Below are 25,392 nucleotides of genomic sequence, written 5' to 3' on the forward strand. Positions count from 1 at the left end.
ATTGTCATTGGACTTCAGTTCGTTACATAAAATTATATAAATAATTAATATTAAATTTCATTAATTATTAAAAAAATTAAAAACGTTTAATAACTATTAATATACCTAATGCGGCGCCTCCGAGTTGGGTTCCGAATATGGGGGTTAATCACAGGTACCTAGTGTACTAGTTGGGCCCGGGATTTTTATAGGTACTACACTATACAAACATTTTCCTTCCCATTTTAACATACTTAGTACCTACTATCTATGATATATTTAGACCAAAAGACAAAATTTTTTTTGAAATTGTATAATTTAAATAATAGTACTTATTGAAAAGTTAGTATAGTGTAATGAAAATATTATACAATAATATTAATATAATTTTGTTAAATTCAAAAGTAAATGAGATTTAATAAAAATAAAATAATATTTAAAAAAAAGAATTTTGTGTTGGTAAAAATTTATAAGATATTAATTTTATAAAATCGAATCGATTTATTATTTCTGCAGTTTTATTAGTCATATTGTTAGTTATAAATTTATCTTTTAGTAAAATCCACAAAAGTATTATATAAATTATACAATTGTTAAAAAATGTGGACCTGTGGTCTAAATAGTAAATAGATCATAGAAAGTTCTAAGTCAGTTAAAATGGTAAGGAAAATGTTTGTATAGTGTGGTACTTACCAAAAAATATTCAAGAACTTGTGTTTTACCTTAAATAATTCAGGACCCAACTAGTGTAGTACCTATAAAAATACGGGATCCAACTAGTGTAGTAGGTACCTAGAATAGTTCGGGACTTAACTCGGATGCAGCCAATGCGTTATTAGAAAAACCCTTATATTTCGGTTAGGTCACAAACTATTTATCTTATATAACTATCATTCTGAAATAAATAGAAATATTATTAATATATTAGATTAGGTAGGTATTTAGTATATATATATATATTATTTATTATATATTTTTATGTAATTTACCTACACGTAGTTTTATAATTTAATTTTAAATGATGAAAGTTGTGTAATAATTTCAGATAACATTTTATCAACAATATTTAGATTAAAGATATCTATTTCCTGTTGATCCTGTTGAGTATTGATGTTTTTATATTATAATTGAAACTGTTTATCAGCGGGTTTAATACAGATTCATAAAACCATACCTATAACGTATAGGTAACTAGGTACATCATAATTCATAAGTGATGCCTATTATACTCGTATAAATCACAATTTACTATTTATTAATATTATAACAGTCAGCTAATCAGGTAATTATACCTAAATTCTCATTGTAGTATTAATTTTACTTATTAAAGTTAGATGCATACTGCTTATAAGTCAGTTTACACTTGTACTCTGTTCTATGAACGAACTTTCAATTTTTATTTTTTATTTTATCCATCACATCAGATAATGTAATAAAAAATAAAACTAATTTTGTGTAAGTAATAATATTTTTTATCGATTGATTAACTTGATGACTAATGCACAACACACAGTTATAATAATATAATTTATTTTATACATCCAAGTAGGTAACTTAACTCATTTTAATATGTATCTATATGATTTATTTTTTATTTTTATTTTTTGTGTAAATATACAGTGTCTATATTATATTATAGGATTTTACTTTTTTTTAATAAAATAATAAACAAAAAAAATTTTCATTTTATAACCAATAACTTCATTTAAATATTTACCATTTGTACTATGTTTAGGTATATTTATTCAATTTATGAAACATTTAAGAAAGGATTTTGCATTCACGTCCCCATTTTACTAACATAGTAGGTATACCAAATTACATACTAGAATAGGTGATCAATTTTACTTTATTATTTATTTTTAAAATGACTTGACTTATTATAAAATGTAATTGTGAGATTCTGTTATCTAGAATGCTCCGTGTGGGGTTTTAATTTAATTTAAATTTTAATAAGTTATGTTATGTTGAGTAGATGTTTTAAAATTATAAATTTTGCTACATACTCTTAATTTATTAGCCTGTGTACGGTAACAGTAATAGATTTAAGAGATGAGACACAGTTATATTGAGAAACTTAATTAATATCAATATTTCAAATAATACATTTTTAAACAAATTTACAATTTTTGATTATTTGTCTTAATTCTACAAGAGCTTTTAAAGAAATCTGAGTTGGGTATTTTCTTAACATTTCAATGTAAATATTTACTTACTACATAAAAGTATTGTATTAACATACTCTTTTTTCATTTTTTTGACTATATTGTACAGAAATATTACTTTACCAAATGCTATTATTTTTAAATTTTAGAACAATATTTAAAAAATTATTTTAAATAAGTCGTCTGGTCACTCTGGTGTTATATGCAGTAATGCTGTTTACAAATTATAATTTCTTAGAAGACTGTCATAAAAACACATTCATATCATATTGGTAGGTCATATTATAGACATATAATAAATACAGAAGTACTGTATAGTGTATAATGTTTATTAGTATACTAATAGTTTTTTTATCACTAATATTAGTTATTAAGATAAATACATATTGTTTTACTATTTATAGTAACTTATAAATATATTTTAGAGTAAAACACCTACTGTTGTATGATAATATTAATATATTATTATTATTATACTATTATCAGTTTATTTTATCATAATCCACAAAAACATAGGTTTATAATTGTTCATACTAATTATACGTCTATTCACAATGGTATCAGAATAGAACAATATTTATAGCAATAATAAGTAAGAAAAATCCTCATTTTGTTTAAATAAATGAATTATTCTATGTAACTAGTAACACTTATATTATAACTTTTAAGGATGTTTTACTTAATAATAACTAAAAATGAATTATATTAATAACATAATAACATAATATGTCAATATTGTTTATAATCATTTAATGTATTATTTAGTTAACAGTTTAAAAGAAATCAAAGTGAAGGATAAATATCAAAAACAAATTATAACATATTATTCTTGGTTGTTGAAAAATATATATATTACCAATATCAAAAGATACGGGATGAAATAATTATATACAGGTAATAAACAAAATAAAATAATAACAATAGATTTAAGTAATTTATTTTTTACTAATATTAACTATTAATACTTCCTTTGAATTTTGCTCGTAAAACAACTTGTTAATCAGTATCATAGTATTTATACTGATGTACCTTATTTAAGATATTTTTTTCATACATATTTTTAAATGCAAATAAGATTTGAGCTGTTATGTGATTTGATTGAGTGGGCAGACTAGAGTTACGAGCAGTAGTTTATTAGCAGTTGGTGAATATTAATAAGATCTAATCATAGGTGGCACCGATTTCACTTCTTTATCATCCAAAGTATGATCAATCACAGGTCTATAAGTTAATTTTATCTGAAAAACAAAAAACAATAATAATTAAATAAACACAATAAAAAATAAAAAATATAATTTTACAAACCTCTCCAGAGTCTGGATTGATGTGTGCAAGTGTATGCTTCCTCCAGTGTTTTTCAATAGGTACTTCAGTTTGTCCTTCTAACGGTTTTTTGTAATCAAATTCATCAACACGATCCTAAAAATAAAAAAGGAATTTGAAATTTAGAAATAATATAATAATAATACTAGTAATAATATCATACTTTGAAATCATCTCGTGCATGTGCCCCTCTGGACTCTTTACGTTCAGCAGCAGATACAATTGTTTGCTGTGCAGTAATCATTAAGTTTTGTAGTTCTAATGATTCCACTAAATCTGAATTCCAAACCATTGATCGATCATTTATCTAAATAAAAAATATGAATTTTTATTTTGATAATAATATTAAAATTTTATCAATAAGCTTATTTATTTATTTTGGATAATAATGATAATATAAGAAATTACAGTAGTGGTCAGGTAACGTGGTTGATGATTGTATAATCCATAATCATAAAATTATGGGTTCCAGTACCTTAGATTTTTTATTGAATTTATGTCCTTCAGTTAATAATATTATATTTTTATCATATTTAATCAACAATCATAAAAATTATAGTACAAAATAAGTTTTTTAACATAAATCCCCTACATAGTTAACTAATTTTGGGCACTGAGAATATTTCTCATCATCCTATTCAATTATACATTTCCTATCACAATCAGAGCCGGTCTTAGACAGAGGCCAGCGGGGCCCCTGCTCCAGGTCTCGCGCTTTTGTATGACATTTTGAGCTTTAGACTTACAAAAAAAGGTCTTTGCTATAGGATTCATCCAAAAAAATTTGCCCCAGGCCTCGCTCCACCCTAGGTCGGCTCTGATCACAGTTCACAATCATCACTTTTACCATAATATAAATCCATAATACTTATTTATAAATTATATGATAGGTTAATACTAATAAAAAATATAGTGTATAAACAATTTATAAATATTGTTTAACAAGCTATAGAAAAAGTTAAAATGTACTATGTTTCTAAATTTTTTATAAAATAAATTGAAAATAAATGTTCATTCATTTATTACATGTAACTTTATTTTAGTTGGTAAAATTAAACAACAAATATGTTGTCAACATTGAGCTAACGGACAATTTTGTAATAAATTTGGTTAATTAATAAAATTTAAAACAGTAAAAATATGAATACAATTTAGTAATTAACTATTTTCAGTTTTATGTTTTGGTCAGTATAATAACTATAACATAGTAATATAATATTATAATATTAATAACAATAATATTATATTATTATAATATTTATAACTTCTACCTCCATGGGGTTTTAACATTTCAATATTAATTTAAATTATTTACTGAAAATTTAACAATTATAATTATATTAACAATCAAAAAACCACTCAGTGTCCTATTTTTTAATATGTAAAGATTTATATAATTGTACTTTTACTTTTCAAGTATCTTTCAAATGAGATAAAATCATGGCAAGTATAAATAGATTTATTTCATGTAATAAACTATAATACAAAAGTAAAATAGCTTATTCACTATTAAATCATATTAAAAAAAATATAATAATATTAATCATAATCATTAGTAATTCATGAAGTTCAGATGAGTAATGTTACCGTATGGTTTCTTTTTGAAAATATGGGTGTAAATAACTGAATGTGATGGCACATGAAAGCTTAATACGTTATATTACAATTAATATAAATAGACTACCTATTACAAAAGAAATATTTTTGAAAGAGAATATTTTTTTAAATACTAAAAGAAGGGTGGGTGGTAATAATTTAGTTAACTGAATGTCTACATGCACTCTTAAACTTACTCTGTGTGCTACTGATTATAATAGAAATATATCTTTTTGGGATAAATTAATATAAATTTTTAGATAACATTGTATACAAAAAACATTAATCATACCTTAATATCCTTAAGCTTTGAATAAATGGATTGCATTTTATTACGACCTTCGTCAAGTGTAGATCCAGTTCTAAAAACAGCTGCATAAAGTTGCATGGTTTTTTGCATATCTAAACGTAAGTCTGCTGTAGGTATCGTTCCATTTTTAAAACGTAATTTATCAATGTTGGTAATTGATTCTTCACCAGCATTCTATAATAAAAATGTGTAAATTATTTTATTTGTTAAAATAATAATTCTTAGATTTAATATTTTTAAAACTTTACATCAGATATTTGTGGTATTTTATCTCCAGGTTTATTATATTTAGCAATATCTAATGCACATGAACGTCCAAATACCACTAACTCGAGTAATGAATTAGCCCCAAGGCGATTAGCTCCATGAACAGAAGTACATGCAGCTTCTCCACAAGCATACAATCCAGGTACTACTTTATCTTCTCCATTTTCAGGATTGATAACCTATATAAAATAATTAAAAATGAGTAACTGATATGACTTAATCAAAGACTGAATAACTGAATACTAATACTATTTCTCAAAATGACTAAATTATCCTGATTAACACATAGTTTAAGTGTCCACAATAGCTATGTTAGTATTGGAACTCATAATGTTTTGATAACCTCATTGATATTAATAACTTAAAATAAATAATTATATTAGGATATCAGAACTCAATGCATTATTAACCAATAATTTTCTCTCTATTTTCTATAAACAACATACCAAATGTGCATTCAGAAGATCCAATTTTGTCTTGTTAGTTTTAATATTAGAGTGAATTGACTTATAATCAAACTTTAAGGTAAGAAATATAAATATAAATATTCTTATTGTTATTATCTAAGGCACCACATAATGTTTTATTGATATTTTAAAAGTTTAATATTTTAAATAGTTATAATTTACAATAAAAATAGCAGTGTACAGGGTGCCCTAGATAATATTCTAAACTCTTAAGTTCGAAAAAAAATTAATTTACATTAGTATTAATGCTAACAATACTATTTTAAATTTTTAGTATTTATTTATTAACCTGTCCTCTGTAGTTTGTCGGTATTCCACCCATGTTATAATGGACTGTTGGCAACACAGGTATAGGCTCTTTGGTAACATCAACTCCAGCAAATATCATGGCGGTTTCTGAAATACCTGGTAATCTAGCATGAAGTTGTTCAGCTGGTAAATGATACAGTTGGAGATAAACATGATCTTTTTCTGGACCACATCCTCTAAAACAATATTTCTTGATTAGTTAACAGTTAGATTCAGCTTAATTTTTTCAATCTAAATAATATTGAAAATTAAATTATTGCAGTTTTCCTCTAACAATCAAATGACCCAATACATACTTTTAAATTTGTAGGAATTTAAATTAAATGTGTCATTACTTTTATTTTATTTTTTAGAAGGAATTAAAATTTTCCAAAATTTGTTTTACATTATTTTTTGAGTTAAATATTTGAGATTCTAAAAGTTAATATGTGTTTCAAATATTTTTATTCAAGTTCATTTTTGTTCTTAAAAACTTTTTAAGTTAGCTCAAGATTAATAATTATTGATAACCCACCATATATTTTTTTTGTTTATTAAAAATATAAGTATTTACCTTCCTTCCATGATTTCAATAGTCATTGACCTAGATACAACATCTCTGGATGCAAGTTCTTTAGCATTAGGTGCATATTTTTCCATAAATCTTTCACCTAAACCATTAATTAAATATCCTCCTTCACCACGACAACCCTCTGTCATTAAACAGCCAGCACCATAGATACCAGTAGGGTGGAATTGTACAAATTCCATATCTTGCATTGGAATGCCAGCTCTTGATGCCAAAGCTTGACCATCGCCTGTACAAGTATGGGCAGCTGTACATGAAAAGTAGGCTCTAGCATAACCACCAGTAGCTAAAACCTTTAAAGGATAAAATTTATAACTGTATTAGTAAAGTAAAATATAACTTGGAAGAAAAAATACAAATACTAACTGTATTCTTTGCTCTAAAGCGATGAATAGTACCATCTTCTAAACATAAGGCAATAACTCCGACACATTGTCCTTTATCCATAATTAAATCCAAAGCAAAATATTCTACAAAGTAGTTGCAATTAAATTTTAATGAATATCCATATAAAGTATGCAAGAGGGAATGACCCGTTCTGTCAGCTACACAACAAGTACGATGAGCTTGACCACCTTTTCCAAATTGTAAGCTCTGACCACCAAAAGCACGTTGATATATTTTGCCTTCATCTGTACGACTAAAAGGCATACCTATACAATTTTTAAATATTATAAATTATTATAGTTATAACTTTAAAGAAACACTAGATAATAATTGTTAGTAATTTAATTATGTATTATTTTTTTCTTTTAAGTATAAAAGATAATAAAATATTGTATTTAATATCAAACTTCAAATATGTGTACCATAATTTTCTAGCTCAATGACAGCTGCAGGAGCTTCTCTAGTTAAATAATGTATAGCATCCTGATCTCCTAACCAATCTGAACCTTTAACAGTATCAAACCTAAAAAATAAATAAAATAAATTTTAAAAATATATTTCATAAATAAAATCATTTAAAATTACATATCATTTATGTATATATATAATATATAATATTCCTTAGTTACAAATTGCTTAATGACTAAAATACTCATTCATATATTCCATATAATGCACGTTAATATGTTTTTCCTCAATGTTTTCCTAGCTATAAGTTTATATCTGTATATACTTGTAAGTGAAATCATTATCCACTTATGATTTATATACTTCAATTCAATATTTTATCAAAAAATATAAGAATAAAAACCTAATAAATATGTTATGGTTATACACTTATACTTTGTTTTCAAGTATAATAAATTGGTGGTTCTTAAACTACGGTTCACAATACTCATGTTGGTGGTCAGCGGGGGCTCTAAAGCCTCTACCGGTGTTTTAAACCTGGACACATTATGCGAAATATATTGTAAAAAAAAAAAGATATTTATAAAGAGATTTGGTAAGCAGTGTCTGCAATTTCTAAAATTTTTTCATCAGAGGTCAGCATTTATAAAAATTTAAGAACCACTATAATAAATAATAAACATTACTTTAAATATTTATTAAAAAAATATATAATTTACATACATATGCCATCGCCAATCATCATCTTCCATATTCCCTAAAGCAGCATTAATTCCTCCTTGAGCAGCAACTGTATGCGATCTAGTGGGAAAAAGTTTAGTAATAACTGCTGTCTTAAATCCTTCTTGTACTAAGCCAAAAGCAGCACGGAGACCTGCTCCTCCAGCACCAACCACGACAGCATCATATTCATGATCAATTACTGAATATGCATTAGTTCCCTAGAAATTATTCTCAATTAATTCTACAAAATTATATTTTTATAATTATTATATTAAGATAATTGACAAAGAAAAGTAAAACTTAATTTATACATATAAAATATAAAGAAGTAAATTTATTATAACTAATTAATATTAAGCATTAATTAACTATACTGATTATAATTTTAAATAAAAATAAATCTAAATAGTTTAATTTATTCAATTTTGAACAAACTTTCAAATAACTTTTTTTTTTTAATGTGTTAATTAAAATAATTAAACTAGTTAGGAGATTGTTTTTAAAAAATATACTTACTGCTGTATTCTGTTTTGATGAATAGTATTGGGTTTGATGTAAGTTTCTTGTGCCAATTAATGGACGGCTCCAATTATTCTAAAAAATAAATACACATAAATTTAGTTAACTTATGCAACTTGAATATAAACATAATGTTAGTTCATTGATAAAAACAATTTTTAATGATGTATTCAATTTTTTCACTGTTAATTTTTGTATTATTAATTATTTGATTAGTTTGATAAACTAATATTTACTGAATTATTGCAACATATTATGCAATACTTCTATATTAGAAATAACTAATAATTTATTAATAACATAAGTTTAAGTAGAAAATTTTAAGTAATAAAAACTAATTATTTTTAAGACAGTTTGGAAAAGTATTATAAGAAATATACAAAAATTATTTCTAATAAGAATTTAAAAGCTACATATAAGAATTAAATTATAGATAGATATAAAGTATATAATTTTAAAATACAGTTATTAATATAATTTAAAATAGACATTACTTTTTAATTAAACAAGAATGAATTATAAATATCAGACCATGAATAAAGAATGAACTTTTAGAAGAACCCACCAATTATTTTATTCAGAAGTCATGAGATTCAAGATTGTCATAAATTCTTCAATTCATCCTACGTTTATTAAAAAATTATGCAAATTGTATTATTAATTTCAATTAAAAATGTGAATTTTGATTATGAGTATCGTGCAATTATAAGAAATCAATGAAACAGCAAATATTTCTATAAAACTATAAGCTCTACATAATTTCAACAGTTTAGGTTCTAATTATTTTAAATAAAAAGATAATTTGGCTTTTAGAATTTTAATAATAATAAACAAATGTGTCAAGATTATATAAAATTTAATTCGATGATTCCAGAAATAAATCACTCAATAGAATACTACAAAAATAATATTTATGTAATGTATTGTAAAGAATTTGAAACTAAACCATTCATTATTCTATAATTTGTAAAAATGTAAAAAGAAATAGAACCAAACAACTTTTTTCTTTTCATTAATTTTAAATCATAAGTTTATGGTAATTAACAGGAACCTAAGTCTAACTATATAGTTCTCTAATTTAAATTGAAAGCAAATACTTACAATTTTTGAATAAGTACTTCGTGATATTGGATTGACAATTTTAAGAAAGCCAACCATTTTGATAAAATTTTCTCAGCAAAATATTATAATGAATTAGTTTTTAACGATTTAAAAAGTTAAATATCGCAAACTCAAGAAATGTGTGGTGTACTAATGTCTTGTAAATTAACTAATTTTCTAATCAGCTGAAAAATAAGAATAGTAAATTTACAATTCAACAGTAAACATTGCTGTTAGTAAGTTCATGGTAAGTAATTCATTTTAGATACATATATATATTTGTATGTAGATAATTGATAAACAAAATGATTAGTTAAATGGTATCTGGTAATGTCACCTTGGTTTATACCTTGGAATAAACAATTTACAAACTAATCAATTCTACAATCATGGATGATAAAAAGCATGACCTTCCGGCATCCCCACCCAATCGACTTACAACATAATTCGCAATCAAGGCGGTCGCAGGACATTATGACTGGGTCAGTTCCTATTCCTTACTAACCAATACTTTTCCTCGTTCTTTTCACATACATTTTTGTATTGACAGGTCGTGCGTACCCGCCTTTTCGCTCATTTTTGTAAGTAATTATTTCAATTTTGTAAATATATTTTAACCTAATTATATTTTCTAAAAAAATAATTTGTTTTATTTTGCCATAAATTTTATTATTTGCAAATAATTTATTAATTAAAAAAACTTTTTTTTTGAGGTTTATTTTTGAGTCACGTTTTGATTTTTTAAACTTTTGCAGATAAACCAATTTTCAATTAATTAAAAGAAATGGGTGACGTAGAAAAAGGAGCTAAAGTAAGTATTATACACCTCATCTAAGATTTATGACTAGATTAAATATTAATGTAATTTCTAGGTATTCCAAACCAAATGCTCTCAATGCCACACTGTAGAGGCGGGCGGCAAACACAAAGTTGGACCTAACTTACATGGTTTATTTGGTCGTAAAACCGGCTCAGCTGCTGGTTATTCTTACACTGATGCCAACAAACAGAAGGGTAAATATGTTTTTATTATATATCTAACTATTTAATATTTTTACACAACAGTTATTATTTAAAAAAAACTTGATTTTTAGTTTATTGAATAGTTGTGGTAAAATTATAATTTTTACCATGTTCTTAAATTTCTTAAAAAGAACCATTCATAAATTATTTATAAAGATCCAACTGAACAGTTTGCTTTACTTTATGAAATGTCCTACCTATCTAACATTGAACTTTTATAATGAAATTAAATGTAAATTTAAAGTCACTTTAATGTATAAGTCTTTTAAAACTTTATTAAACATTTTGTTTTTTGAATCTCAATAATAGAATTAAGCTTTGTTAAACCTTTTAATAACATTGATTAATTAATAATTTATATATATTTGGTTTGATCATAGGAATCACATGGAATGAACAAACATTATTCGAGTATTTAGAAAACCCTAAGAAATACATACCTGGTACCAAAATGGTGTTTGCTGGCATCAAGAAAGTAGATGAAAGAAACAATGTTATTGCTTATTTGAAAAAAGCTACCGCGTAATGTCAGTATTTGTGACAATACTATAATAGATTAAATTATGAGTAAACCACGTTGTTATTTTGTTATCATTTGTTCCCATTGATTATTACTAGTAATGTATTGTACACGTAGACTTTTTAAATTAAGTCATTTCTTGTTCAAATTTATTCATTGTACAGTGTTATAGAGAAATATTAAATGTTTTAGAATTATGGTTTGTACAATTTATGTTGAAGGTCAAGGTTTAAAAATTACTGATAAGGTTTTACAACTAATTGAAAATACTAGCGGATAAAATATGACATTGACTTTATAGTACTATTATTCATTGACAAATAATATTTATCAAATCGAATAATATTTAATAATGGTATTTAAAATAGAATTTGGCATTAAGTGTGAACTATATTTCAACATTATTTTAAGAACTAGGTCAAATTATTGGCACCTTTATTTAAATGTAAAATAAAGTTGTTCTTATTTTATTATTTTACATTAAATACTAATGCTTATACTTCTGTAGTTCTGTATTAATAATTTAATATACTGTTATACAAGTATAGGCAACTACTCAAATTTAAGTGTTAGATGACCTTATATAATTTTCCAAGCACCTATACTAATACTTAATAGGTCTATTATAATTTATTAACTTAATATAGATGGTATAAATCAGTGTCTTAAACTTGAATGCTAAACAAAACTATGATAAATAGTAACATTAACTACACATAATGATTTTTATAAAACAATCTCAATATCACTGATACAATGTAAGACAAATAAATTTGAAAATATTTTGATTTTTGTGATTTTAAGCTTGGTATTTATGATATATTAAATCTTGTATCACATCATAAAGATGGATAGTACAATATAATAGTAATCTGGTACAACGTTGGTTGTTGAGTGTGAAATGTCAGAATTATTATTGATGTCTAGATATAGATATAATTTTATTCAGAATTCATAATTCATTCAAAGGCCAAGGTTAGGTTAACGTTATTTTGAAAATAATTATACTTTTATTGACATTTAATACAGATAGATTAAGATTAAATTTTTAATTTTAAGTAATTATCTTTACATATTTGTATACATATGAAAAACAACATATTTTTAAAAAATACGGGACAACTTAGCGTCCCGAAAGCTTATGTCAGGACAACGGGACAGATTTTTGAAATATAATACTTTACTGTATAATATAGGACGTCTGGCCACCTTATACTATAAAGTATTTGGGTTTACCAAATTTTCATATACAAATATAAATTTATGTATAATATAACATTTTAAGCAAGCAGTTGTATGTACAACCTAACCTGTAAGTTGCATGTTGTATCAACTTTCTTTTTACAAATGGTAACAACTAGAGAGCCATTATTAATATAATCAAGGTGTATTGATATATTATACAGAGATGTGGAACGTTTTTGAAAACTAATAGAAAAATCTTACTTTTGATCTCTATAATGCACCAAGGATATTCACTTTGTCTTCGGAAACCACCCCGAAGTTTGAAATTGAAATATTATTTCAATAAGTTATGCTGTACACACACACACAAAAAACAAACACATCATTGTAAAATCAATACATTCCTTACTCCGTTCAAAAGCTAAAAAACTATCCAGTAAACTGAATGAAGTGTTATTTAAAATTTGTTAGATTTAATTTGCATTTACACTTAGTCAATTTTATCTAGGTGATTATTTATCATACAATGTCTATTGATTTACTTATTAAATATTATTTTATATTTGTTCAATTATTCTATCATTTAAACTCCAAAAGGAAAACATTAGCAGATAAAAATATAATTTAAAAGTTCAAAAAAAACAAGCGTATAAAATTATTTCCACTTTTATGTATACAATTGTTTTATGATATAGTTAATTATAATAAAAAATAAAAATAGAAATAGAAATTGATTGTAATTATTTTTATTTTTTTCACAGTATTTATACTTCAATATTTAATTGTAATTTAATATTGATTGCTGCAAGTTCAGAACATAAATATCGAAACACATTAGGTATTCCAATTTCTTGTACTTGAGTGGAGTCGCAAGTTCTACATTTAACAATTTTACTTGAATAACTATCTTCTTTAAAGTTAATTAATGAAGATAGTATTGTATGGCATTTCAAACACAACAGAGCCTAAAAAGATACAATACAGTATAATTATTAATTACTAATTAATAATAAAGCATTTAGTGAAATACATTTTAATAAAATAATGGTTAAAAGACAAATAGTTACATTTTTAAAATTTAAAATATTTTTACTTGAAATGTTTGAAAAGTATAATTAATTATGGTTTAAGAACTAATGTTAAAATTAATATTGAGACTTGAGAAGACACCATATTAGCAAGTGTTGTTTCCAACTTACAAATATACAACACACCAAATATTTAATTCACATTAAACCATTTTACTTTATAATTTTTAAAATTATAAAACATTGATTTGTCATAAAATTTAAAGTTAAGATGCTATTTATCAAGGGCTTTTTGGAAGCTTCTATTGCTATTTTAATTCCAAATTAAGTTATGATAATTTTACAACTATAAATACTAACTGTTGATTTATCTGAACAATCCATGAATCGATCTTGCATTAAAAATGGAGTTCCATGTGATATAAGTGCATCTCTTTCCATTTCACCAACACGACCACCACCACCTCTTTTACGGCCTTTAACAGGTTGTTTTGTAACAGCATCAACTGGGCCAGTACTTCGTACCTAACATCAAATTAGTATATTATTTTGTTTTTAGTAATAGATGATCTTGTGATATAATTACCTGCCACTTATCTGACACCATATGCCTCAATCGCTGATAATGTACAACACCAAAAAATATAGATGCCTTCATTGCTCGGCCATCTACACCACTATACATTTGTTCTGTTCCAAAATAATTGTATCCACCTAAGAATTTTAAGTAATAAATGGTATTCAATTGAAAATCAATAAAACAACTAAACATATTATCAATAACTTAAGGATACCACAGCTGCATAATATGATGCCTCTGTCTTATAGATGTATATGGAAAATTTTCTTTTAATGGAAATGATTTTGTGTTTAACTAAAATATTTAAGTCAAATAAACTATTATAGTACTTATAAGTACATTATTTATATTCTCATGTTACCGTATTTTTGTGTTAATTTTTAACAAATTATAAATATTATGTAAAATATTAAAAATTTAAAAATACTCAAAATTAGCTTAACATTTTTGAAGAAGAACACAAATAATGTTTTTACCTTTAAGCACAAAAATTGACAACAATTTTCCATGTGTTGAACATTTATAAGATGAAGACAACATATACAGACAGTGGCAACTAACCCACTGGGATACCAGGAAAGTTCCGGTGGGTGGTACTTGGTAGTCGTATCTACCATATCTGGGGGGGAAGCACATGAATTAAAAAAAATTAAATTATAAATAAGACAATTCCAAAAAAAAAAAAACTATTTTTAGTCAATCCACTTTGCTGCATACAGGTATGGTGTTTTTTTAATGTAAATTTAAATATAACTGTAGTGGAACCTCATGAGCTTTTAACAATGTTATGTGCATTCAAAAATATATATTATAATAATATTTCTAGATTTAATTTGTTAAACTTTTATTTTATTTATGTTTAAAATGCATATTTAGGTTATATTTAGTTTTAAAGTAAAACTTATATTTATTCTTAATTAATGAAAATATTAGAGAAATTAAAATAAAACTAGAATATAAATAAATAATACAGAAGACACATAATGTCTAAAATGATCAATTGATAAAAATTTAATTGGTTAGGTGTATGGGAACAATCATGGGCGCCCATAAGTAAAATTTTAGGGGGGGTCAAAATAAAAAATTCTCAAATGTAAAGATAATAATTATATTATGGTAATATTTAATGAGTTACAAGTTTTTAATATTTTTTGTCCAGGGGGGCAAGTGCCCCCCTTGCCCCTCCCAATGGGCGCCCATGGGAACAATACACCTTGCATGTAATGACATGTTTTAATTTTGATACGGTACCATTGATTATAGAATGGACTATTACATAATCTATCATTGTACAGTGTACACCTATTCTATAATCAACGCACTGTACTATGATGTACTGCAATTGTGTGAATTACCAACCACCTACTCAGCATCATCATACCCGACGAAGATAGCATAGCCTTTTGCCTTATATATAAGTAATATCCCAATGCAAATAACATACTATATTCAAATATTTCAAATTCTAAATTTCTTAAAATGTTAAAACAAAATATTCATAAATACTTTTTAAGTAGTATAATTATGATTTATGATTAAATATTTTTCTTGATGGTAATGTAGGTAATGCATAAATATATGAACCACCTCTGAATGTAAAAGACTAAATGTATCATTTTTCCAATTAAATATAGACACTTTACCTGCTTCTAAGAGTTTCCCAAAGAAATCAATTGCAGTATCTTCTTCACTATACTTAAAAGGTGTGGCATCATGTACTACACCATGCACTGCTGCAGATTTGCCTGCCATACATTCTATCATCATAGCTAAACATAAACATTTAAATTATTTTATGAAAAAGTAAAGTTTAAAATTATCAGTAAAGAAAAGTATTCACCGATAGTCATTCTTGAAGGAAAACCATGAGGGTTGAAAACAATATCGGGAACCATTCCACTTTCTGTAAATGGCAAGTCCTCTGAAGGCCAGCCTTTACTAAATATCCCCTTTTGTCCAGCACGACTAGCAAATTTATCTCCAACTGTTGGATTTCTCTGAAAATATAAATATAATATAACAAGAAATAATACACTATTGAATTTAATATAAATTAATCAAATTAACATACTTGAACTCTCACAGTGATTGTAGCTTTATTAGGTATTTTTCGGCCAGTTGTAAAATCCCCACATTGACGAACTGAATCAACAATAACTTCTTCATTACTTAAATACTTAGCTATTATAAATCCTTGTATTTGTTCATCAAAATAGCTTAAACAAATTATATTTTAGTTTTATAAAATAACTTGAATAAATTATATTTTATTTACCTATAATACGGTGTTCCTTTAGATAGTTTTAAACCAATATGTGGAAGACCATCTAAACCCAAAGAATCAGAAAGACCTTCTTTAAATGGATCACGCATAAAATAAGTATGTGGCTAAGAAAAATATTTATGTTAGTTTAGGTTTAATGAATAATATAAAAAATACTAATATACTTTAGTTTCAATTAATTCAGTTTTAAATATAGAGCCATGAGCAAAACCTCGATCTAATGCCATTTTATTGATTATCATGGCATCTTCCATGTCATAACCCTAAAAACAATTCGAACATTGTTTAAGTTTCTATAGTTGTATTATTTATACAAATATATTATTTTTTTTTTACCGTATACGAAATTACAGCTATAACAGCATTTGTACCCATTGCAAAATCATCCATTGATAATGCATCATAATGAACAGGTCTAAACAATGGTGATGCTGGTGTTTGTATCCTATATAATTTAGTCTCAGACTGTAAATGCCAATTATGACAAGCGGTTCCCATTGTTTGTTTCCCCATCTACAATTACACATGTAAATAAAAATAAATATTAATATAATCATTATTTATTATAATTTATTAAAGAATACACAATTATAATTACTTGACATTGATACATATTACGAGGACTTTGGTTGTAGTCCGGCAAAGGGATTAAACATGCTAAATGACTAAGAAAATCTGTTTTTGTAACTTCTCTATATGAAGTTATCTAAATAGTGAGAATAATACATAGTATATTAAAATACAGTTTTCAATTTTGAAATTGTATGAGCAATACATACATTAGGTCTAATTTCATCTTCTGAAATACTTATATCTAAATAAACTTGTTCAAAAGTTCCAATCAACTCTATTTGTTCTAAATCTAAATTAAAAACTGGTCTCATCATTCTTGCGTTTCCAGTAAACAAAAAAAGACCAGGAAATTGACCCAAAATATTTTCTCCTTTCTTTTGAAGCCAAACAATTTCAGTAGTCTCTGGTATCTAAACATTTTAATTATAATTTATATTTACTAAATAAATTAATAGTATTTAATGTTGAGCATTTTATTCAAGATAACAGAATTTGAAAAATTTAATGAAACTATTTTATAGGTAACACCAGTTTATGTATAATGTAAATGGTATTTACTTGTTTTCCTATCACTTTCAAGGTACGGAGCTTTTTGATAAAAAGTGCTGTCAATGTTTCAGGTATATATCCAATTATACGACCATCGAGAATTACATTGTACACAAATCCAATATTGATGTCCTGAGGTTTATATGATGCTTCACACATACCAAGGGATACTAATACCTTTGGAATGTCACGCAGTACTTTTCTACTGACTGATTTAGTGACCTAGATAAACATATATTGAATATTATTATAATACATTTAATTTAAATACAAAATATTTAGCTTAAAAATATAAATAAATTTATTTAAATTTTAAAACTGTTGCTTACTATACATGATTTGGTTAAATGGTTAAGAAGTCCACAAGGAGTTCCATCAGGAGTATGAACTGGACATATAAAACCCCAAGCATCTGGCAGCAACCTTCGAGGTTCAGTTGTTCTCATAGACTCAAAAATAGCACCACGATGTACTGCACGGAAATGAGCCATATAACGCATTCGACTTATGTTTTCAACCAAAATTGTAAGTCCTTTGTTAACAAATATTAAAACATTTTATTTTATAAATTGGAACCTAATATGGTGCATTTATTGTATGATATCTAATTTATTGTGTGTCATATTTTGATATCTACACTTATACCCTGTTTCACGAGAGAACAATCAAGCACGCATGTCACCACACTCTAGAGAGCGTGCCCATAGGGTGACATGGCGCTCAGAGTGTTTTGATTCACGTCGGTGCTCGTCGTCAGTCGAGATGTGCGAAAAGTGATTCTCTCGTGAAACAGGGTACCAATTAGGTACAATACCTACTTTTTCCCCTGTGTATAATATTAATTATATACCTATATATTTTATAACGCTATTTTATGGCTATGTTTGTATGTGTTTAATACTCATTGAATAATTTTTATGAATTTTCATAATGATTAATATGGCTGAGTCACATCCACATGGTAAAGTTGCTCATATGATGATATAGATATTGACAATGATACTACCAATAATTAGAGTTTAAGGATTGTATAAGCTATAGTATTTATAATCGTAATTATTTGATAATTAATGTTAAGAGAGAAACATTATGGGCAAAAATAATTTTATAAAATAGAACCAGAAACAAATATTTGTTTATACGAGTGAAGATCATCAAGTTATGATAAAATTCACCTAATTATTAATCATAGAAACTACTTAATTGACACACAAATAAATACATTAACTAAAACAATTGATGAATATTTATGGAAAAACTTAAGAAAAATATGGTAAAAGATCATAAGTTACCAAACTATTCAAAAAAAAAAAACAATTACAGGAAAAACAGCAGCCATCATTTAATTTGACCAATGTATTCAAAAATCGTTTGAGAAACATTAAAAATATTTTTATAAGATAATTGTTTAGTCATTTACCTCAAATAAAACTTGATAACCTCGGACTTCAATCAAATAAAAATTAGAATACAATATACATACATCTTTTTTTTGTAAACTGCATGTGGCACGTGTGCCTTAATGGTAAGTAATATAAATTATGAATTAATAATTAGATAAATTTAAATAGAGTACCTTTATCTTGCTGCATTCCTAGACCAGATTGACTGTGAAGATTACCAGTAGCAAAAAAATTTGTCAACGAGTGCTCAATCATATCACATCTTCTTAAAGCAGTCATCATATCACCGATAGATGGTTGACCACCTTGGTCAACTTTAAGCAAGTTGATTTTAACCAAATTCAACCACATTTGCAACTTTTCCTTGAGAATCTGAAAAAATATTAATTTTATAATTCTATTGTGTAAAGTATTTATCTTTATTACTTTAAGATAAAGATGACCACCAAGCATTAATTCTTGCATCATAATTCCATCAGCACCTTCAACTAAACATTTATTTTGAGCCACTGAAAATAACTTTTGTAACATAAAAACTAAAAGTTTAAATTTATCGAAATCGGTATTCAAATGGATTAAAACATAGTTCCTGGAACAAATTGAAAATTATAGCATTTAATTACAACAATTGACAATAACAATTAGCCGATGTTAACAATTTACAAGATTTATGATAATTAATTCTCAAACCTGAGCATATGATCACAAACTTCTTTATTAGTTTTCCATTCAGGCAATTCATAAAATCTAGGTTTAAACAGGACACCAACATATTCTTTTGCATCTTCTTGACAATGTATATTACTTTCATGTAAGGAACGCATCATTTCCATTACAGATCTTAGAAAAAATGTTTTAATTTTGAAAAAAAAAATGTTCAACAGTTTAAATATAGAAGTTAATAAATATAAATTATTTATATTGAAAGTTACCTGATGAAGTATAAATCATCTTCATGTCCTTTAATAATATGTCTAAATATAAATTCATCTGAACTGTTGGTTAGACACTTCATTATTAAAATTATGGGTGCAAAATATATTCTCTTCTTAATTGGGATCATTAATTTAGCAGTACCATTTGTCAAATAATGTAAATTATTTGTCTAAAATTATTTATTATAAAAAAAAAAAAAAAATAGTTTTTAATTATATGCTTAAAAAATAGTATGGTATAAAATTGTTTTAAAAAAACTTACAACAGTTGTTAAATCATCTTTAACACATCTAATCATAATACCAATATCTGAAAAATATTGATCTTTGTTTTTCCAAGTATTTCTTTGAACTGCAGTAGGAAAATTCCTCCTTGTTCCAAGCAAAAGCCGTACTAAACGTTCTTTGCCTTTAACTATAAAATATCCACCCCATTCATCTTGATGTTCTCCTAACTTAACTAATTGTTTTGGAGACATTTTTTCCAAATGACATAATTTAGACTAAAAAAAATATTTATGTTTTAGTATAAATCATATATGACATTTAACTCTTTAAATTAGTTTACCATTCATCATATTTAAAAATAATATATATATTTAATTATAGATAGGTATATCTCCAAATAACTGTAATAATAATAAAAATAAATACCTTTAACATTATTGGCACTTGGCCAATATCTCTGTCAATTACTATCTGTTCAACATCATTAATGCTCCACCTGAGTTTTATTTCTAATCTTCCTGAATAAGTACCATGACGTTGTCGACATTCTAATGGATATATACTATGTGCTTTAACACCAAGTGATCCTGTAGGAACTCGAGGTTGATGAATGGTCGCATCCTAAAATTATTCATATATATTTTTAATAAAATATAATATAAGTTATCTTATTATTTAGGTATATAATTCATATAAGTTAGAAATATTAAATATACATTATTTAAATACAATTTTACACAAATTATAAAAATACATTAATTACCAGTAAGGTGAGTTTTACACGATACTTTCCTTTTGTATCAAATTCAACAGGTAATAAATCGGAAATAGCTAATTTCAATCCTTCTTCAATCATATAATTAAACGAATCTATGTGTGGAGTACCCAATTCTTGAAGAATCTGAGAAATAATTTAATAATTTTAAACATGAATATTCATAAATATTGAAAATTATTTTTATAACTTACTGGATTTTGGGAATCGGGGGGTTTACCATAATCTACATTTGTTAAATTTTTAAGTGTTGGTTCGTACATTATAATTTTGTTTTGAATTTATAGAATATTAATAAGTAATAACTATTGTCTATTGACTATTTATGTCCATATTGCATACTTCATAACATGTAATGTAGACTGTAAATACTTAAATAATACTAGCCATTACTAGGTACCTGAATAAAAAAAATAACTAAATAAGAGTATAGAAACTAAAAAACACGTGTATAATTCAAATTGTATATTTTAAATATTGATAAAAATTAGATAATAATTTAAACGTTATCTCCAGAAACATAAAGTTACCCTATGACCAGAAATCAACAACTTATTATCAGTCAACACAATATCATTATCAAATATCAATACATTTAACATTCTATAAATTTAAATTTCCGTCAGGGGCACAGGGCCAAGGTCCTAACAGCTAAGGAAACGTCCTACAAATACCTGCTGTCAAGTGTCAAGTAATGTAAGAAAATAATTAGTTAATGTGTTATATATCAATAAATGCAATGTTTTCTATAGGCTAAAGCAGTGAAGATGGCCCATTGACGTTGAGTCTAAGTATTTTCGAATTTTCAATAATCTTTTGTTTTTTCAAATTATAAATTATATACACCAGACACCTTAAATTTTCATACTATTTTCTTAACCTTTAAATAGGGCTTTCAAAATCCAAAATACTTCTCCATTCCTCTGATATTTTATCTTTCACTAAAATCTGACTAAATAAAAATTTTAACTTTACATTAATGACTTTTTTTATAGCACATGCTTAAAAAATATCTAAATCACCCTGAGCACAAATTTAATGGTTGTAACAAAGACTTGATCGATATTTAGGATTGAAGTTTTTGTGGAATACTATGTTTGTATGATAAATAATTTTGAATACCTTAATGTGAATATTGACAGATGACCAGTCTGTAAAAATATTTCCTTAAATAGAACTGACTAGTGAATAATTCTATGGTTTTAAAGAAATTGGATTAATAAAATCTTTACAGGCTCTAATAATAAATCCTAGAATTGATGAAATTTTTTTTTAAATATTTAAATAATGCTTGTTGAATGAAAATGTTGACTCAAATTCATATTAATTATTAGCAAGATTGAAAAGAGTAGTACATAATACATTTTAGGTATATAAATTTATAATGATAATTACACATATACTGTACTATTGTGTGCATGAGAACAGCAGAGGCAGCATATGCTGACCCTGGACTTTCCTTAGGGCTTTTGCAGCTAGCAAATATTGAATAATGTTATAATACTTACAACTTTAACTATGTACCCATTTAATTGGCCAAAAATTATCATGCTACCTCTAAAACCGGAGTCTGCACATGCCTATGATCGTACATTATTATTGTTATTACATTAATAATAATTATGAACATAGGCGTTGACTGCATGGGTGCTCGGGGGCCGCAGCCCCCATTGAAAAGATGGAGTTGAGGCTCAGCCCCCATTAAAAAGATTGAGATTTGAGTTTAATTTAAAAGGAGATAGTTAATAATAAAGACATAAGTAGTCCACTTCCTGTGTCTGCTCTTTAACCACATATATTTAAATTATTTTGAAAGGCAAAAGTTAAGGATAATAATTAGTAAATTCGGCCCACATTGGCATTTATGAAACCTGGCGCCTATGATTATGAATACGTAATATAATGAAAATAATTTAATTTATTAAAATATTAATATATAATAAATATATTGCAAAAATACACTTAAAAATATTTTATCACAATTTGTTTACTTATAAAGTGAATTATAATCATAATTACAGATATTAAATCAATTACCTAGTAAATATTTATACATCATGCTAAAAATAGGGTACATAATAAATTAATACATTATTTTTACTCTCTTACTACTAAATTATAATAAAAGATTTAAAATGGTAACTAATAGATAATATAGTATTTATTACACTTTTTAATTTCTTCTATTCAATGATAAATTAATTTTTTGATGAAAATTCTCTGGTATAATGGATCTTAAAACTATCCAAGTCAAATAAGCAGTCATACCCCATATTTTTTTATAATCATTTGTGTATACTGGTATCATCATTATTTTGTTTGACTGATGTCTGAAATATGTATGTTTACAATTAGCTGGTTTGCAAAAATGCTTAAGGGGAACAGCAAATGCATACTGTACTTCTTCACTGCAAATGTTTAATTTGTCTGGTTCTATAACACCAATATTTCCTAAAAATGGCATAATTGCTATGTCTTTAGAAACAATAAATCTACCACTTCCCCAAATATCAATACTAGTTATACTTATTCCAAGTTCTTCACAAGTTTCTCGTAATGCTGTATCTTTTAATTGTTCATCTGCTTCACGCATTCCACCAGGGAAAGATACTTGGCCACTATTTCTTTTTAAATTATTTGTCCTTAGTGTATATAATAATGATATTTCATCTTTAACAATACACAAAGGGATGAGAACAGCAGCTTGACGTTTACCAACAGTGTTCAGTTCAGGACATAATGACTTAAAACATTTCACAGATTTTAAAGAATTTTCTTTAGAAAATATATCATGAGAATTAAAATGTACAGTTCTAGATGAGCGAGTGTTTGATAAGAATCTTGAAAGTTTTGAATAATATTTTAACTGTAAAGACTGCATTACAATATTTGTACTAAAAGTTACTTTACTGTAGTAATGATTGTTTTTTCTTTAATTGTTATTATTAATTATATAAATGTTAATACAATTTTAAAGTAAATAAATATAATTCATTTTTAAACAAATTATTTTAAGATAATAATGTTTTCATTCTATAGGTTTATGATTATGTTTTCATAAAGTTAAATAAAACGTATTCATTATGTTAGAATAACAATAAGTACTACCTACCTATTATTGCAACTATTAGTTCTTTAAATATTATGTAAACGTTATGAACATCACAATTTTAAAACAATAGAATTGAGTAATAAGTGACTATTGGTATGAATTTCTTTAAGATAATTAAATTATATTTTATATTAAGGTCAATACAGCAATATTTAACTAATAATTATTAAACTTGCAATATTAACATGATAGGTAAGTATCATAATATTGTGTAATGTGTAATGTATGTGAATAAAAAATGGCAATATGGGCTATACTATGGCATTGGCAATCGGCCACGATTAAAGATAAGATGGTCATTGGTCACTCAACGAACCGTATACCGATATGTTTGTTCTTTGGTAGTTTGGTACTATTATTTTTTTAATAATAAAAATATGAATGCTTCTGAAATACTCTCTACAATTTATGCTGATAATAACTGTATAGTGTGTATTAGCGCTTCAAGTGGTGAACAAAGATGTAAAATTCCCTCCAAATTATCGCGGTTTGAAACTCTAAAACGCGATTAAAGATATTTTTGGGTTCTTTTTTATATTTATAATCAAATTTTTAATAATTATACATTTATAGCTATTTAGTATTTACGCACCTCTTTACTAATTAATTAAAAATAAGTATTGTGTACCGAATTGTGTTCAATCAACACAAATCTTCTTTTACTGTGCTCAAAAGTGAGATTTAATTGAAAGAATGGGAGTGTAACATACACCTGTAAACAACAAGTATAGTATAAACAATATAAACTGTCTTAATTTTGACCACCAAAAAATAATTATTCATTTCTTTAATCGTGATTAGTGATTTGTAGCATTTGCATGATCGCATATTTGTTCTGCGGTTGATGCTTGATTGTATGATTCGCCAACTGCTAAGTGAGCCCAAAATTTGTTTCATGACAACGGTTTAAAAAATGAAACTTTTTTAATGCATATTTTGAACATTTCTCTATTTTAAGAGCTTATTTTAAAATTTGAATTACATATTTCATCTTTTAGTGCATATTTCGATGTAGGTATCTTTTTTAAGATTTTTTAAATAAATACTAATAAAAATATTACATTTTTATAGTTCC

The 25,392-nt window shown here is 25.6% G+C and overlaps 4 protein-coding genes and 2 long non-coding RNA genes across 13 annotated transcripts; 3 read left to right on the forward strand and 3 right to left on the reverse strand.

Moving 5' to 3' along the window:
* The first annotated feature begins 1,036 nt into the window (after positions 1–1,036).
* On the forward strand, positions 1,037–3,252 carry LOC126550523 (uncharacterized). Its single transcript, XR_007604647.1, has 2 exons — positions 1,037–1,434; positions 2,910–3,252. It is a non-coding gene; the product is annotated as an uncharacterized LOC126550523 (long non-coding RNA).
* On the reverse strand, positions 3,060–10,350 carry LOC114131668 (succinate dehydrogenase [ubiquinone] flavoprotein subunit, mitochondrial). Its single transcript, XM_027996959.2, has 12 exons — positions 10,123–10,350; positions 9,019–9,096; positions 8,503–8,720; positions 7,794–7,894; positions 7,351–7,637; positions 6,970–7,277; positions 6,397–6,592; positions 5,622–5,819; positions 5,356–5,547; positions 3,631–3,774; positions 3,450–3,563; positions 3,060–3,382 (listed from the first exon to the last, which is right to left on the reverse strand). Exons 1-12 carry the CDS (start codon positions 10,177–10,179, stop codon positions 3,296–3,298), a joined length of 1,980 nt encoding a protein of 659 aa, XP_027852760.1. The 5' UTR covers positions 10,180–10,350; the 3' UTR covers positions 3,060–3,295.
* Positions 10,351–10,539: 189 nt separating this feature from the next.
* Positions 10,540–11,720, forward strand: LOC114131670 (cytochrome c-like). Its single transcript, XM_027996960.2, has 4 exons — positions 10,540–10,703; positions 10,878–10,933; positions 10,995–11,136; positions 11,526–11,720. Exons 2-4 carry the CDS (start codon positions 10,907–10,909, stop codon positions 11,669–11,671), a joined length of 315 nt encoding a protein of 104 aa, XP_027852761.1. The 5' UTR covers positions 10,540–10,703; positions 10,878–10,906; the 3' UTR covers positions 11,672–11,720.
* Positions 11,721–13,580: 1,860 nt separating this feature from the next.
* LOC114131667 (DNA-directed RNA polymerase I subunit RPA2) lies at positions 13,581–21,674 on the reverse strand. The gene is made up of 21 exons (XM_027996958.2): positions 21,400–21,674; positions 21,194–21,331; positions 20,857–21,051; positions 20,466–20,705; positions 20,200–20,372; positions 19,958–20,107; positions 19,694–19,856; positions 19,441–19,639; positions 18,194–18,396; positions 17,874–18,086; positions 17,522–17,725; positions 17,341–17,448; positions 17,079–17,255; positions 16,907–17,005; positions 16,734–16,846; positions 16,530–16,674; positions 16,299–16,455; positions 16,102–16,227; positions 14,465–14,592; positions 14,239–14,403; positions 13,581–13,815 (listed from the first exon to the last, which is right to left on the reverse strand). Exons 1-21 carry the CDS (start codon positions 21,466–21,468, stop codon positions 13,615–13,617), a joined length of 3,366 nt encoding a protein of 1,121 aa, XP_027852759.1. The 5' UTR covers positions 21,469–21,674; the 3' UTR covers positions 13,581–13,614.
* A 111-nt stretch (positions 21,675–21,785) lies between these two features.
* Positions 21,786–22,181, forward strand: LOC126550522 (uncharacterized). The gene is made up of 2 exons (XR_007604646.1): positions 21,786–21,896; positions 21,958–22,181. It is a non-coding gene; the product is annotated as an uncharacterized LOC126550522 (long non-coding RNA).
* Positions 22,182–23,105: 924 nt separating this feature from the next.
* LOC114131652 (mitochondrial coenzyme A diphosphatase NUDT8) lies at positions 23,106–24,297 on the reverse strand. 8 transcript variants are annotated; one of them, XM_050202321.1, is made up of 3 exons: positions 23,723–24,297; positions 23,607–23,656; positions 23,106–23,535 (listed from the first exon to the last, which is right to left on the reverse strand). In XM_050202321.1, the coding sequence occupies exons 1-3, from the start codon at positions 24,084–24,086 to the stop codon at positions 23,491–23,493; spliced, it is 459 nt and encodes a 152-aa protein (XP_050058278.1). In that variant the 5' UTR covers positions 24,087–24,297; the 3' UTR covers positions 23,106–23,490. The 8 variants fall into 8 exon arrangements, with proteins under 8 accessions (XP_050058278.1, XP_027852731.1, XP_050058279.1 ...); XM_027996930.2 differs by having other exon boundaries at positions 23,602–23,656; positions 23,723–24,296; XM_050202322.1 differs by having other exon boundaries at positions 23,732–24,295.
* Positions 24,298–25,392: the final 1,095 nt, after the last annotated feature.

This window comes from Aphis gossypii, chromosome 2 (genome assembly GCF_020184175.1).
Source record: "Aphis gossypii isolate Hap1 chromosome 2, ASM2018417v2, whole genome shotgun sequence".
NCBI lineage: Eukaryota > Metazoa > Arthropoda > Insecta > Hemiptera > Aphididae > Aphis > Aphis gossypii.